At 38.2% G+C, this 14,178-nt stretch overlaps 1 protein-coding gene across 2 annotated transcripts in view; it reads left to right on the forward strand.

Moving 5' to 3' along the window:
• OCA2 (OCA2 melanosomal transmembrane protein) overlaps window positions 1–14,178 on the forward strand; it is a 350,637-nt gene that overhangs the window by 203,946 nt on the left and 132,513 nt on the right. For both annotated transcript variants that reach the window (XM_004421907.3, XM_087428803.1), the window contains one exon: window positions 13,581–13,640. In XM_004421907.3, the coding sequence (XP_004421964.2) occupies window positions 13,581–13,640 (60 nt within the window). The remainder of the gene's footprint in view (window positions 1–13,580; window positions 13,641–14,178) is intronic.

Here is a 14,178-nt window from a genome sequence, read left to right on the forward strand (position 1 = left end):
TGAGGATATTTTTATCAGAATCTTAAACTGAGAAGAAGAAAAAAATTAATTTTACTATGTATTGGCAGTGTTAGAAAGCTTTGGTGATTTCCTAAGCAATGAGTTCTCCATGCAGGCATGTTCGTGCTTTGTGTTCATTTCCTTCTTTGGGTGTCCAGGAGGTTTGGAAAGCCTTCCTGTGCATCTAGATTTATTTGTGTCTTTGCCAATGTCTGTCCTAAGGCCCTGCCACTGAGAATAATAATAGTGCTAATAATAGGCGGGATAAAGGCTCTAATTTGTAGGTTACATGTAATAATTTTATGTTACTAGTTAATAACTCATGCCAAAGTCCAAACAAGGCTTCACTGCAGCCTTCCAAGTTCTCCTTGGTTATCCATCATTTTCTTGTGTATAAGTTACTTTTTGGTATAAGTTCCCTTTATTAATAAACCCTGGGGCCTATAACATAAAAGTCATACGATGTCTCTTATATTCTCAACTGTGTTGAGAAATGTTAAGATCAGCTGAGAAATAACATAATGTGAATGAATGACAGAGTGTTCGTTCACTGGAAAAATCAGTTTTGAGGAGTGCTGGTAGAGGGTACAGTTGCCTACACCTGAGGGGCAGAGACTGACCAATGCATTCAGCTTACAAGTTCAAAAACACCAGTGGCTCATTGTTCTTGCCTTTGGGGAAAAAAATAACAAATATAGAAACCACCACCTTAAAAAGATAAAACGAAGCAAATGAAAACACAAGAAAACAGCACTATCACTACCAAAAACACTCAATAAAAAATAAATTTTATTCCTTTAATTTAATGTTTTTCAATAATTATTCAAGTCTCTTCTAATGTATGTCTTTCATGGAATATAAAAATAGATAGGATTAGTTTTTAAATTATAGATGCCTTTAAATGGATCTCTGATTCCAGTGTGAAGAAGGAACATAAGAAGTTTATTTTTAGAAAATGAGAGTGGTCACCCAGCTTTTCTGCCAGGCACATGAACATGGGGGTCGTTTATGTTTCTTATGTAGCTGAGTCTCTGATGAAGTGCTGCCTTACAAACAAGATTATTAGTGAGTTCACTAGGAAGATATGTGCATAATTCTTGGGAAAAATGGACTCATAGGCATTTTGATTTTTGCACGTTTGTAGCAAAAAGGATTTATAATGAGGTCTTTATCAATTTCAATAGTCTGGTTCCAACCTAGCTCTGACATTCTCCAAAAATAGTGGTGTAGTTCACGTTCAATTAAAATAATTCCAACTACAGTGTTTTCCAAATGTTTGAGAAAACACCTAGACTTATCAGCTATTAAACATAAAAGAACTTTCAATATATTTTAGAGATTTAAAAAAATCATATTTTTTTTCCTCAGGTCAGATTTTGATGGAGATGATTTTAAAATAAGACAAGATATAATGAAAAAGGAAAAATCAGCAAGGAAAGGTAGAGCAGAGGGCATCTGATAAAAGGACCCTAATGAGCACATGACTTTCAACTTGACCTCTTGAATACTGACATACTTGTGCCTCCACCTCGGTACAGTTGATGGCGTGGAGACTTTTAAGCATTTCCTTTCAAGTTCTGACAGCAGTCAGTCTGACCCACATCCTTCTCTCTTTATCCAGAGTTGCTGTGTGACTCATGCTGACCTCCCTTACCCTGCAGACGGCTCCAAGGTGGACACAGGGTCCTACCCATGCCCCTGCCCAGGTCCCTTTGTGGTGATTACAGGTGCATAGGTCAATTGGGGAGGATTTGGCACAGGAGAAATAGCACATTTGATCTGTTTTTAAATCTAGAAGTTAGCCAAAGAAGAGTATTTTGACTGGGTTTCATAGTAAGAAAAGAATGTTGAGTTCCAGTTCTGCTCTGGGGGTGTAAAACAACTAAAGTCCATTCCTCCCTCTGATTCCAACTAAAACTCTGGACCAAATCAAAAATCAACTATCCGTGGACTCTGAAAAATAAACAAAACCAGATGAGTTGTGGTGGGGAGTCAATACCTGGAGAAGTGACCCTCTCAGGGGTGATTTTCCTGTTTTTCTCTCTCCTGGATTTCTCTCCAGGGCAGGCCTCAGTTATGGGGTGGCATGGTGGCATAGGTTCCTAGCACTGCCATAGCATCCCCATCTTTCCACCCAGAGGAACCAGGGAGAGTAGCACCTGTGGACCAGAGAGTAGGGGAAACTCAGAAGAGAAAGCCAGAGAATTCTCCCCCACCTCCAATTCTGTGCATGAACTCGCACAAGTCTCAGCCTAATTTCTGAACAGTGCATGCGTGCTACAGACCCGGCCCAGCCTAGCAAAAGCCTAGAGGACTGTCTGAGATTAGAGCCATCCATATAAGTCTCTGACTAACTCCTAAATGACGTACATGCTGGACAGGCACAGATCAACATAGCAAGGCTTAGAGAACTCAACTAAAAATTGAACTATATGCACAAGTCTTTGACTACTGAACTATGCATGTGTAGGGCAGATCCAAACCATCATAGAAAATATGAATTTGAACCACTGCCCATGGAAGGTGATACAAAAACTGTGAACCTAACTTCTAAATGAAAAAAAGAAAATAATCTCTAGAAAATTATAATAGGATCCAGTGACTACATATCTTAATTGACAATATCCCAGAGACAATGCCAAAGGACTCAACACACAAAGAGTGAGGAAAATATAATCAATTCTCAAGGGAAAAAGGCAATCAGCAGATCTCAACTCTGACATGACCCAGATGTTGAATGACCAGAGAATTTAAAGTAGCTATTATATCATGCTCAGTGAGATAAAGAAAAATGAACTTGAATTGAATGAAAAGATAGGAATCCTCAGGAGAGAAACAGAAATCATGAAACAGAACGAAATGCAAAGGTTAGAACTTAAAAATATATTTTAGAGGCTGGCCCGGTGGTGTAGCAGTTCAGTTTCTGCGCTCCCCTTCGGCAGCCTGGGGTTCACAGGTTCGGATCCCAGGCATGGACCGATGCACTGCTTGTCAAGCCATGCGGTGGCGGCGTCTCATCTAAAGTAGAGGAAGATGGGCATGGATGTTAGCCCAGGGCCAATCTTCCTCAGCAAAAAGAGGAGGATTGCCAACGGATGTTTCTTCCTCACACACACACAAAATATATATATATATATTTTAATACAAGACCTTGATGGGTTCAATAACAGAATGAATATGACAGAGGAAAAGATCGGTGAACTGAAAATAGAACATATGTATTACCTAATATGAAGGAGATAGAGAAAAATATTTTTTAATTACCACATCTCGTGAACCTGTGAGATAATATAAAAAATTAGAGCTTTAGAGGAGAGGAGCAACATCTTTGAATGTTGAAAACACTGAATTAGAAAAAAAATCTTTGAAGAACTTATGAAACACGACACAGGATGAAAATCAAAGAAGATCTTGCCTAGATACATCATAATCCAATTGCAAAAAACTAAACATAAAGAAAAAAAATTGAAAACAGCAAGAGAAGAGTGACACAGTAACATACAGGGACCATGATTTGAATGCCTCCAAGTTGCTCATCAGAAATCATGCAGGTCAGTAGACAGGAGAACAACTCCTTTAGCTGCTGAAAGAAAGAACATGTCAAACCATAATTTTTATCCAGCAAAACAGTCTTCAGGAATGAAAGCAAAAAAAAAAAAAAAAAAAAGGAAAAAGAAAAAAAGGGTATTCTTAGATGAAGGAAACTAAGAGAATTCATTGCCATGAGACTTGCTCTACAAGAAATGCCAGTGGAATTTCTTCTGGCTGAAGGAAAATGATACCACAGGGAGACTAGATCTTCAGGAATGAAGGAAGAACAGAAATGGTAAGTAGTTGGGTAAATATAAAAAACAACTTTTTCACCCTCTTAAATTCTTTAAAGTAGGTATAGCTGTTGAAAGTATAAGTTATAATATTGTCTGGTGAGAGTTTCAATGTGTATAGATGTAATACATATGACAACTATAACATGAAGGGAAATATGGGAGGTGAAAGGACCTATATCATTTCAAGGCTTGTACATTTTAATTGATGCAATAAAATATTAACTTTAAGTAGACTGTAGAAAATTTAGGTATGCATATTGTAATCCATTGAGTAACTACTAAAACTATAACTAAAATATTTATATAAAATATTTATATAAAAAACCAACTGATAAAAACAAGATATTCAAGTAACCCAAAATAAAGCAGGAAATGGGTACAGAGATGAATAAAAAACAGAGGAAACAAACAGAAAATAAATAATAAATTTGCTGACCTGAATGCAACTATATTAATACTTACATTAAGTGCAAACATTCCGATAAGAAGGAAAATACTGAGAGAGTGGATATAAAAGTAAGACAATAATATGTGCTGCTTACAATAGATGTAATTTTAATATAACGATACAGATAAGTTGAGAGTAAGTGAATGGAAAAATGTATAGTATGTAAACAGTAAGCATTAAAGGCTGAAGTGTCATAAAATAGACTTCAAGACAAATAGAGTTATTAGAGATAATGAGAGACATTTAATAATGATATGTGGTGGGGGGGGGGAGGCCGGCCCCATGGCTTAGCGGTTAAGTGCGCGTGCTCCGCTACTGGCGGCCTGGGTTCGGATCCCAGGCGCGCACCGACGCACTGCTTGTTGGGCCGTGCTGAGGTGGCGTCTGACATGATAGCAAGTAGAGGGATATGCAACTATGATATACAACTATCTACTAGGGCTTTGGGGAGGAAAAGGAAAAAAAAGGAGGAGGATTGGCAATAGATGTTAACAGGGCCAATCTTCCTGGCAAAAAGAGGAGGATTGGCATGGATGTTAGCTCAGGGCTGATCTTCCTCACACACACAAAAAAATAATAATGATAAGTGGGATGACTTATCAGGAAGACACAACAATTATAAATGTTCCTAATAAAGCCTCAAAAACAATTGACTCACTAAATTAAGCAAAATAGATAATTCCACAACCATAGAAGGACATTTTATCACCTTTCTCTCAGAAATTGATAGAACATCTAGACAAAGAAGTCATGAAAGCCATAGAAGATATGAACATCATCATCACCATTTTAATTTAATGGACATTTGTAGAGCACAGCACTCAACAGCTGCATGTGCATGTGGTGAATTCACCGAGATTCTAATGTTGCAGTATAAGCATTGTGTACTCTGACCACAACAGATTTAAATAAGAAATCAATAACAACCAGATCTCTGATAAAACCCCAATATCTTGGGATCAACAACACACTTTTAGTCAAGTCATGAGTCAAAGATGAAATCACAAGGGAATAAGAAAATATTTAAAAATAAATGTCAATGAAAATATAACACATCAAAATTTTTTGGATGCAGCTAAAGCTGGTTGAGAGGGAAATTACAGATTAAATACTCAGAAAAGAAGAAAGACCTAAACCCGGTGATCTACTGTTCTACTTTAAGAAGATGGAATGGAAAACAGAGCAAAGTAAAACCAAAGTAAATTTAAAGAAGAAATTAATAAAGATAAGATCAGAATCAACAAATTAGGAAACAAGCAGACAACACAAAAAACAAACTAAGCCAAAACCTGGTTCTTTAAAAAGATCAACAAAATTGACAAACCTCTAGCTGGACAGATTAAAAAATAAAAGAACACAAATCACCAATATCAACAATAAAAAAGAGGTTATCCACATAGACTCTACAGACATTAGAAGAAGAATAAGAATACTGTTAATAACTTCATGCCAACAAATTCAACAACCTATCTGAAATGGAACATTTTGTTGAAAAATATAACTTACCAAAACTGACTCAAGAAGAAATAGAAAATCTGGGGGCCGGCCCGGTGGTGCAAGTGATTAAGTGCGCGCGCTCCGCTGCAACGGCCTGGAGTTTGCCGGTTCGAATCCTGGGCGTGCACTGACGCACTGCTTGGCAAGCCATGCTGTGGTGGCGTCCCATATAAAGTGGAGGAAGATGGGCACGGATGTTAGCCCAGGGCCAGTCTTCCTCAGCAAAAAAAAAGAGGATTGGCAGATGTTAGCACAGGGCTGATCTCCTCTATTAAAAAAAAAAAAGAAGTAGAAAATCTGAATAGAATTATATCAAGTAAAGAAATTAAATAATAATTTAAAAATTTTTTCTACAGGAAAAAGTCCAGGCACAGATGGCTTCACTGTTGAATCTCTCAAACATTAAGAAATAATACCAGTTCTATTCAAATTCTTTCAGAAAATAGAAGAGGGAGAACACTTCCCAACTCATTTTATGAGGCCAGTGTTACCCTGATTCTAAAGACAAAGGCATTATGAGGAAAGAAAACTGTAGACTAACACCCCTCATGGATATAGATCCAGAAATCCTTAACAAAATATCAGATCTAATGCAATGATATCTAACACAAAAGGATAATACATCATAATGAAGAAGGGTTTGTTCCAAGAATACAATGTTGATTGAACATTTGAAAATCAATATAATTTTCTGTATTAACAGAATACAGGAGAAAAACTGAAAATCTCAACAGATGCAGGAAAAGCATTTGACAGCGTTCAAATTCATGGTACAAACTCTCAGGAGGGGCCGGCCCGGTGGCACAAGCGGTTAAGTGTGCACCCTCCGCTGTGGCAGCCCAGGGTTCACCGGTTCGGATCCCGGGTGCACACTGACGCGCTGCTCGGCAGGCCATGCTGTGGTGGCGTCCCAAATAAAGTGGAGGAAGAAGGGCACGGATGTTATCCCAGGGCCAGTCTTCCTCAGCAAAAAAAGAGGAGGATTGGCAGATGTTAGCACAGGGCTGATCGCCTCACAAAAAAAAAAAAAAAAAAAAAAGCTCTCAGGAAACTATGACTCTTCAAACTGATCAGGGCTATTTTTGAAAAACCTGGAGGCAACCTCATACTTGATGTTGAAAAAAATTATTTTTCCCTGTGATTGGGAACAAGGCAAGGAAGACTACTTTCACCACTTCCATTCCACTCTGTAATAAGGGACATAGTTATTGAATATAGCAATATGAAGACATAAAGGGCAGATAGATGGAAATGGAAGAAGTAAAATTGTCTCTATTTGTAGATTGTATTATTATGTACAAAATCCCAGGTAATCTATGAAAAAAAGAAAGAAAGAAAAGAAGAGAAACTAGTACCACTAGAACTAATAAATAAATTTAGCAAGGTTGCAAGCCACAAGATCAGTATATAAAAATAAATTGTATTCTCATATACTGGCAACAAACTGTTGGAAAATATTTAAGAAAAATTGCGTTTACAGTGGTACCAAAAACATTAAAAAAACTAGGAATAAATCTAACAAAATATGCCCAAGATATGTACACGAAAAAAGAATACTGAGAGATTGCTGAAATTTTTTTAAAAGATCTAAATAAGTGGAGAAATAGTCCATGTCCATAGAGGGGAAGACCCAATATTGTTTAGTTGGAAATTCTTCCATACTGATTTATAGATTCAGTGCAATCCCAATAAAAATTAAAGCTGGTGTTTCTGCAGAGATTGAAAAGCTAATTATATAATTTATATAGAAATTCTAAGGACCTAGAATAACCAAAGCAATTTTTTTTTTTTTTTTGCTGAGGAAGATTCGCCCTGAGCTAACATTTGTGCCATTCTTCCTCTATTTTGTATGTGGATTACCGCAACAGCATGGCTGATGAGTGATGTAAGTCTGCTGATGGGATCCATGTGATTTTTATTCTTCGTTTTATTAATGTGGTGTATTATGTTGATTGATTTGCGAATGTTGAAATATCCCTGCATACCTGGAATAAATCCCACTTGATCATGGTGTATAATCTTTTTAACGTATTGTCGTATGCGATTTGCTGGTATTTTGTTGAGGATTTTTGCGTCGAGGTTCATCAGTGATATTGGCCTGTAATTTTCTTTTTTTGTGTTGTCCTTGTCTGGTTTTGGTATCAGGGTAATGTCGGCTTCGTAGAATGAGTTAGGAAGCTTCCCCTCCTCCTCAATTTTTTGGAAGAGTTTGAGAAGGATAGGTATTAAGTCTTCTTTGAATGTTTGGTAGAAATCACCAGGGAAGCCGTCTGATCCTGGACTTTTATTTTTGGGGAGGTTTGTGATTACTGTTTCGATCTCCTTACTGGTGATTGGTCTATTCAAATTCTCTATTTCTTCTTGATCCGGTTTTGGAAGGTTGTATGATTCTAGGAATTTATCCATTTCTTCCACATTGTCGAATTTGTTGGCATATAGCCTTTCATAGTATTCTCTTATAATCTTTTGTATTTCTGAGATGTCTGTTGTAATTTCTCCTCTTTCATTTCTGATTTTACTTATTTGAGCCTTCTCTCTTTTTTCTTTGTGAGTCTAGCTAAAGGTTTGTCAATTTTGTTTATCTTTTCAAAGAACCAGCTCTTGGTTTTATTAATTTTTTCTATTGTGTTTTTAGTCTCTATTTCATTTATTTCTGCTCTGATTTATATTATTTCCCTTCTTCTACTGATTTTGGGCTTTGTTTGTTCTTCTTTTTCCAGTTCCTTTAGGTGCATTGTTAGATTGTTTATTTGAGATTTTTCTTGTTTGTTGACACAGGCCTGTATTGCTATAAACTTCCCTCTTAGAACCACTTTTGCTGTATCCTTTAAATTCTGGCATGTCGTATTTTCATTTTCATTTGTCTCCAGGTATTTTTTGATTTCTTCTTTGATTTCTTCGTTGACCAAGTCATTGTTCAGTAGCATTTTGTTTAATCTCCACGTATTTGTGGATTTTCTGATTTTCTTCCTATAGTTGATTTCCAGTTTCATACCGTTGTGGTCAGAAAAGATGCTTGGTATTATTTCAATCTTCTTAAATTTATGGAGACTCGTTTTGTGGCCTAATATGTGATCAATCCTGGAGAATGTTCCATGTGCATTTGAAAAGAACGTGTATTCTTCGGATTTTGGATGGAATGCTCTGTAGGTCCATCTGTTCTAGTGTGTCATTTAAGGACAATGTTTCCTTATTGATCTTCTGTTTGGATGATCTATCCATTGGTGTAAGTGGAGTGTTAAAGTCCCCTACTATTATTGTATTACTGTCTATTTTTCTTTTTATGTCTGTTAATAATTGCTTTATATATTTAGGTGCTCCTACATTGGGTGCATAGATATTTACAAGTGTTATATCCTCTTGTTGGATTGTTCCCTTGATCATTATGTAGTGCCCTTCTTTGTCTCTTTTTACAGTTTTTGTTTTAAAGTCTATTTTGTCTGATATGAGTATTGCTACCCCAGCTTTCTTTTCATTACCATTTGTGTGGAGTATCTTTTTCCATCCCTTCACTTTCAGTTTGTGAGTGTCTTTAGGTCTGAAGTGTGTCTCTTGTATGCAGCATATATATGGGTCTTGTTTTTTTATCCAGTCAGCCACCCTATGCCTTTTAATTGGAGCATTTAGTCCCTTGACATTTAAAGTAGCTATTGATATGTATGTACTTACTGCCATTTTTTAACTTTTTTTTCCCTCAGTGTTTTAGTAGTCCTTCTCTGTTCCTTTCTCCTTCTATACAGAATTGATGGTCTCTTTAGTTTGACCTCTGTCTGAAAGCTCTACTCTTTAACTCCCCTCCTCCCTCATTTTATGTTTTTGATATCATATCTAACCTCTTTTTTATGTATTTGTATCCATTACCCTCTTATCCTGGAAATAGATCATTTTTCCTATTTGTGGTCTTCTCTTTTCCCCTTAAATCAGTCCCTTTAACATTTCTTGTATCACTGGTTTCTCGGTGACAAACTCCTTTAATTTTTGCTTGTCTGGGAAACTTTTGATCTCTCCTTGCATTTTAAATGATAACCTTGCCGGGTAGAGTATTCTTGGCTGTAAGTTTTTTCCTTTTAGCACTTTAAATATATCCTGCCACTCTCATCTAGCCTGTAAGGTTTCTGCTGAGAAGTCAGCTGATAGCCTTATGGGGTTTCCTTTGTATGTAACTTGTCTTTCTCTTGCTGCTTTTAGGATTCTCCCTTTATCTTTAATTCTGGACATTTTGATTATGATGTGTCTTGTTGTGGGCCTCTTTGGGTTTACCTTGTTTGGGGCTCTCTGTGCTTCCTGTACCTGGATGTCTGCTTCCTTCCTTAGGTTAGGGAAGTTTTCACCTATTATTTCTTGAAATAGATTCTCTGCCCCTTTGTCTCACTATTTTCCTTCCGGGACACCTGTAACACGGATGTTAGTGTGCTTGATGCTGTCCCAGAGGTCCCTTAGACTGTCCTCACTCTTTTTAAATCTTTTCTCTTTTACCTCTTTAGCTTGGGTAATTTCTTCTAGTCTTTCGTCCAGCTTGCAGAACCGTTCTTCTGTTTCCTCTACTCTGCTTTTGAGTCTATCTAGTGAATTTTTCATTTCCAGTATTGTATTCTTCATTTCTGATTGGTTCTTTTTTATATCTTCCATTTCTTTGTTGACATTCTCACTGAGTTCATCCATTCTTCTCCCCAGATCAGTGAGCATCCTTAACACTCTTTGTTTGAACTTTCTGTCAGGTAGTTTGCTCATTTCTGTTTCACTTAGTTCCTTTTCTGGGGTTTTGTCCTGTTCTCTTACTTGGAATGTATTCCTTTGCCTCCTCATTTTGTCTCTTTCTCTGTGCTTGTGTCTATGTATTAGGTAGGTCAGCTACGTCTCCTGCTCTTGGGTAGGTGACCTTATATAAGTGATGCCTTAGGAGGCCTACAGTGTGCTTCCCTCAGTTCTCAATGTTCCAGGGGTGCCCCCTATGTGTGCTACATGTGTCCTTCTGTTGTGGCATGTTTTCTCTCCCTGTAGGTGCCCAGGGAGGCTGAGTTATGCTCCTGACCAGCTGTTGTAATGCTCAGCTGCTTGTAGTTGTTGTGGGCCCTTCAGTCTCTTTATCAGGTGTGGGGATCCCCAGCACAGTTGGCTGCAAGTTCTAATACCACATTTCTGTTTCAGTATTTCTTTTAAGTGAGTAGGCCCCCAGTGTGGCAGGTTGTTAGGCTCAGGGGCTTACAATTGCTGTAAGCCTCCAGCCTTTAGGTCTCTTGTCAGCTCTCTGAGGATTGCAGCTGGGTGGGGCTGGCCTCAGGCACAGGAGCACCCAATTGTTTCAGGCTTTCAAAGATTCGGCAAACTCACTATGTGGGTCTTTGAGAAGCACAAGTCTTCTTCAGCTGATGAGCCCTGCGGCCCACAGGTCCACACACACAGTCAACACAGTCCTGCCCCATGTGCGTGCCCCGACCTCCTGAAGTAGACCCAGTCTCTCCATGGTGGGAGCCCCACACACTCCACCACTGCCCCACACTCTCCACCCGCTCCTTGTTCATGCCCTGCCCCACTGAAGTGGGCTCAGCTGCCAGGCTGCAGAGAGTCCCGTCACCAATCTTTGCAGGCCCACAAGTTGCCTGAGGGCTTGTTGTTGGGTGGGGCCAGTCTCTAGGGTGGGCTGCCTCCCCTGGCTGAGCTGGATTAAATTGGAATGTATTTGATTGTATTTACATTTTTATTCATTCAAACTTATTTTTAATTGCTATTGTGATTTCTTGAATCATTTTATTTTTTCTTAGTTAGCCAATTTCCCTGAATGATTGTGGTTGTGTATTGACCCCGTAGTTCTATTTATACTTTATGTATTTTGAGGCTGTGTTATCAGGCACATATAGGTTTTGAATTGTTAATTCCTCATTGTGAACAGAAAAGAGTTACTAAACTTTCATTTATTAAAATTTGCAAAATGTATATTTTTCTATCCTTTAACTTTCAAATTTTCTGTGCCTTTATGTTTTAGATGTGTCTTTGGCAAATAGCATGTATTTGGATATAAAACTCAAAATTTTAATCCAGTCAGGCAATCTTTATCTTTTAGATAATATATTTATTCTATTTACATTTAATGACATTACTGATACATTTGGGTTTAAATCTGCCATCTTTTTATTAGTCTGACCTTTTATATTTTTATTTTCAATCTCCTTTCTTGTCTTTGTTTGAGTTGATTGAAGATTATTTAAAGTTCTATTTCCCCCTTTTTGGCAGTTATATACTCTTTTAGTGGTTTACTCTAGAGATGACAGCTTACATCCTTAACTCATCAAGGGCCAATGCTAATTACTTTTACACTCTTCAACACTAGTTTCTTTAAACAAAATTCCTCTTCTATATTCTGTATCTGTGAATACAGATCCATGCAGATTTGGAGTCTATCTACATTTCTTTTGGTTGTTTCTCTTCTCCTTCATGTTGCTTGTCTTGTGTCCTGATGATTCTAGATTATCTTTTATTACTTGAGGTTAATCTGTGGGACTCCTGAGAGCCTCCGTTTGGGATGCTTTCTTCCAGAAACGGCTTGTGTCTGCTTCTGCTGGATGCCAGGGGATAATTTTCAGTCTGTTTCAAGGATCTCAGCTCAATGTGAGAAGCCTTGTTTCAGCCTACCACCTCGCTGCTGCTTATGCCTCAGTGCTTTGACTTCAGCGCCTGGTCAGCATCAAGCTCAAGGCGATTTTTTGGTGACATTGGCACTGTCTGGAGACATTTTTGGTTGTCACATTGGCTCAGAGGGATGTACCACTGGCGTCTAGTGGGTAGAGGCCAGAGAGGCTGCTAAACACCCAGAATGCACAGGATAGCCCCCACAGCAAAGAATAATCCAGTTCCTAATGTCTACAGTGCTAAGATTGATTTATCCTCAGGATTTAGTTGATATAATAGCAAACTTGATTGAGAATTAGATTGTAGACCCAATGTTTGGGTTCCACAGTTTTTATATTAAGGCTAACAAACAACTCTACATATGGATGGGGAAGTGGTAAACTTATGGTTAAACATGGTCAAGCTGATGTTTTCACTATTTTTAGTCATTCAGCATGATGACATCACAGTGCAAAAACCACATTCGAGAGGTGCTGGGCAGCTGTGTTGCCCCCATACCTGGTTCCCTGCGGGTGCTTCCTGTCCGGGATCTGTCATAGGCAGCAGAGCATCCCCTCCCTGGCTGGGACAAAGGTGGCAGCCTGAGCAGCATGGTTCCTGCACTTACGTCTCCTTTATCTAATCTTTTTTCCTACCTTTTCCTGGACTCGATTTTCTAAATCTGTTTACTTAGTACTATGAAAATAGTTACTTGTTTCAGTTAAATAGACCTATCCTTCCTTTCTTTGAGAGTTATTAAAACCATGCATTTTCTTTTTATTCTTCTAAAACCCTAACTGTGATATTGAACTTTAAAGAGAAATTTGAAATGCCACTGACTTGAAAGACCTTCTATATGGATGGGCATTTCATCATCTACCATTGAACAGTACTCCTATGCACCGATCTTGAAATAAAGAGATGGGCTTTCATTCGAGTTTAAATTTAATGTGGGCGTTAACACAAATGAATGAGAAATGCCTGCCTCTACTCTTGCGCTTTCGTCTCAGTAAATCTTCAGTGTGTGTATATGACAGTAAATTATTTATAGACTGAGTACTTGAGTCTGATTTTTTTTTAAGAAATGAGAGCCTGGGCCTACCTTATGTTCAGTTATTTTCATTTTAAAGACATGGTTTTAAAAATATTTGCATATATTTTCAGTTTTAAATTGATTCTCATCATACATTCATTTCTTCTAGGCTTTGGCACATCTCCACTTAATAGAATATGTCGGAGAACAGACTGCTTTGCTAATAAAGGTACATTAAATGCTGCAATATAATGTGCTCTAGGCACTATTCCTTTGATTTTGTAAAAAAAAAAATCTGGCAAGAATAGGTCACATTAATTATGTAAAAAAGTACAGCAGGGAACCTATTTTATCCTGTGCAGCCTAGAGATGAAGGGAGACTTTTTCCAAAGAATATGTAATTATGAATGCCTGCAATTTTGCCATTAGCTTTTAGTTAAAACCCATCTAAGAAGGAGAGCAATTGAAACACCGGTCTCAGTAAGTGAATGTGCAGAGGGCCCAGCCCTGGGGCTCTGCCAGGAGATCAGGTCAGTGTGACTAGTGTGCTGCCACCAGATGCGGACGAGGAACGGGGGCCACTCTTCTCCCCTTCCCATGGACTGGTTGGCTTGGGCATGGCTGGGAATCACTCAGTTAATTGTAGACCCCAGCCGAGGCTCTTGGTAGGGCTCGGGAAAGCCCAGGCTGGTCCTGTTTGCACACCTGGGTCTGCCTTGGTCTCCTCATGTGTAAGAGGAAGAACTTACAGCCCTCCGGTCCCTTCC

This window comes from Ceratotherium simum, chromosome 3 (genome assembly GCF_057802395.1).
Source record: "Ceratotherium simum simum isolate JZ-2026a chromosome 3, ASM5780239v1, whole genome shotgun sequence".
Lineage (NCBI taxonomy): Eukaryota > Metazoa > Chordata > Mammalia > Perissodactyla > Rhinocerotidae > Ceratotherium > Ceratotherium simum.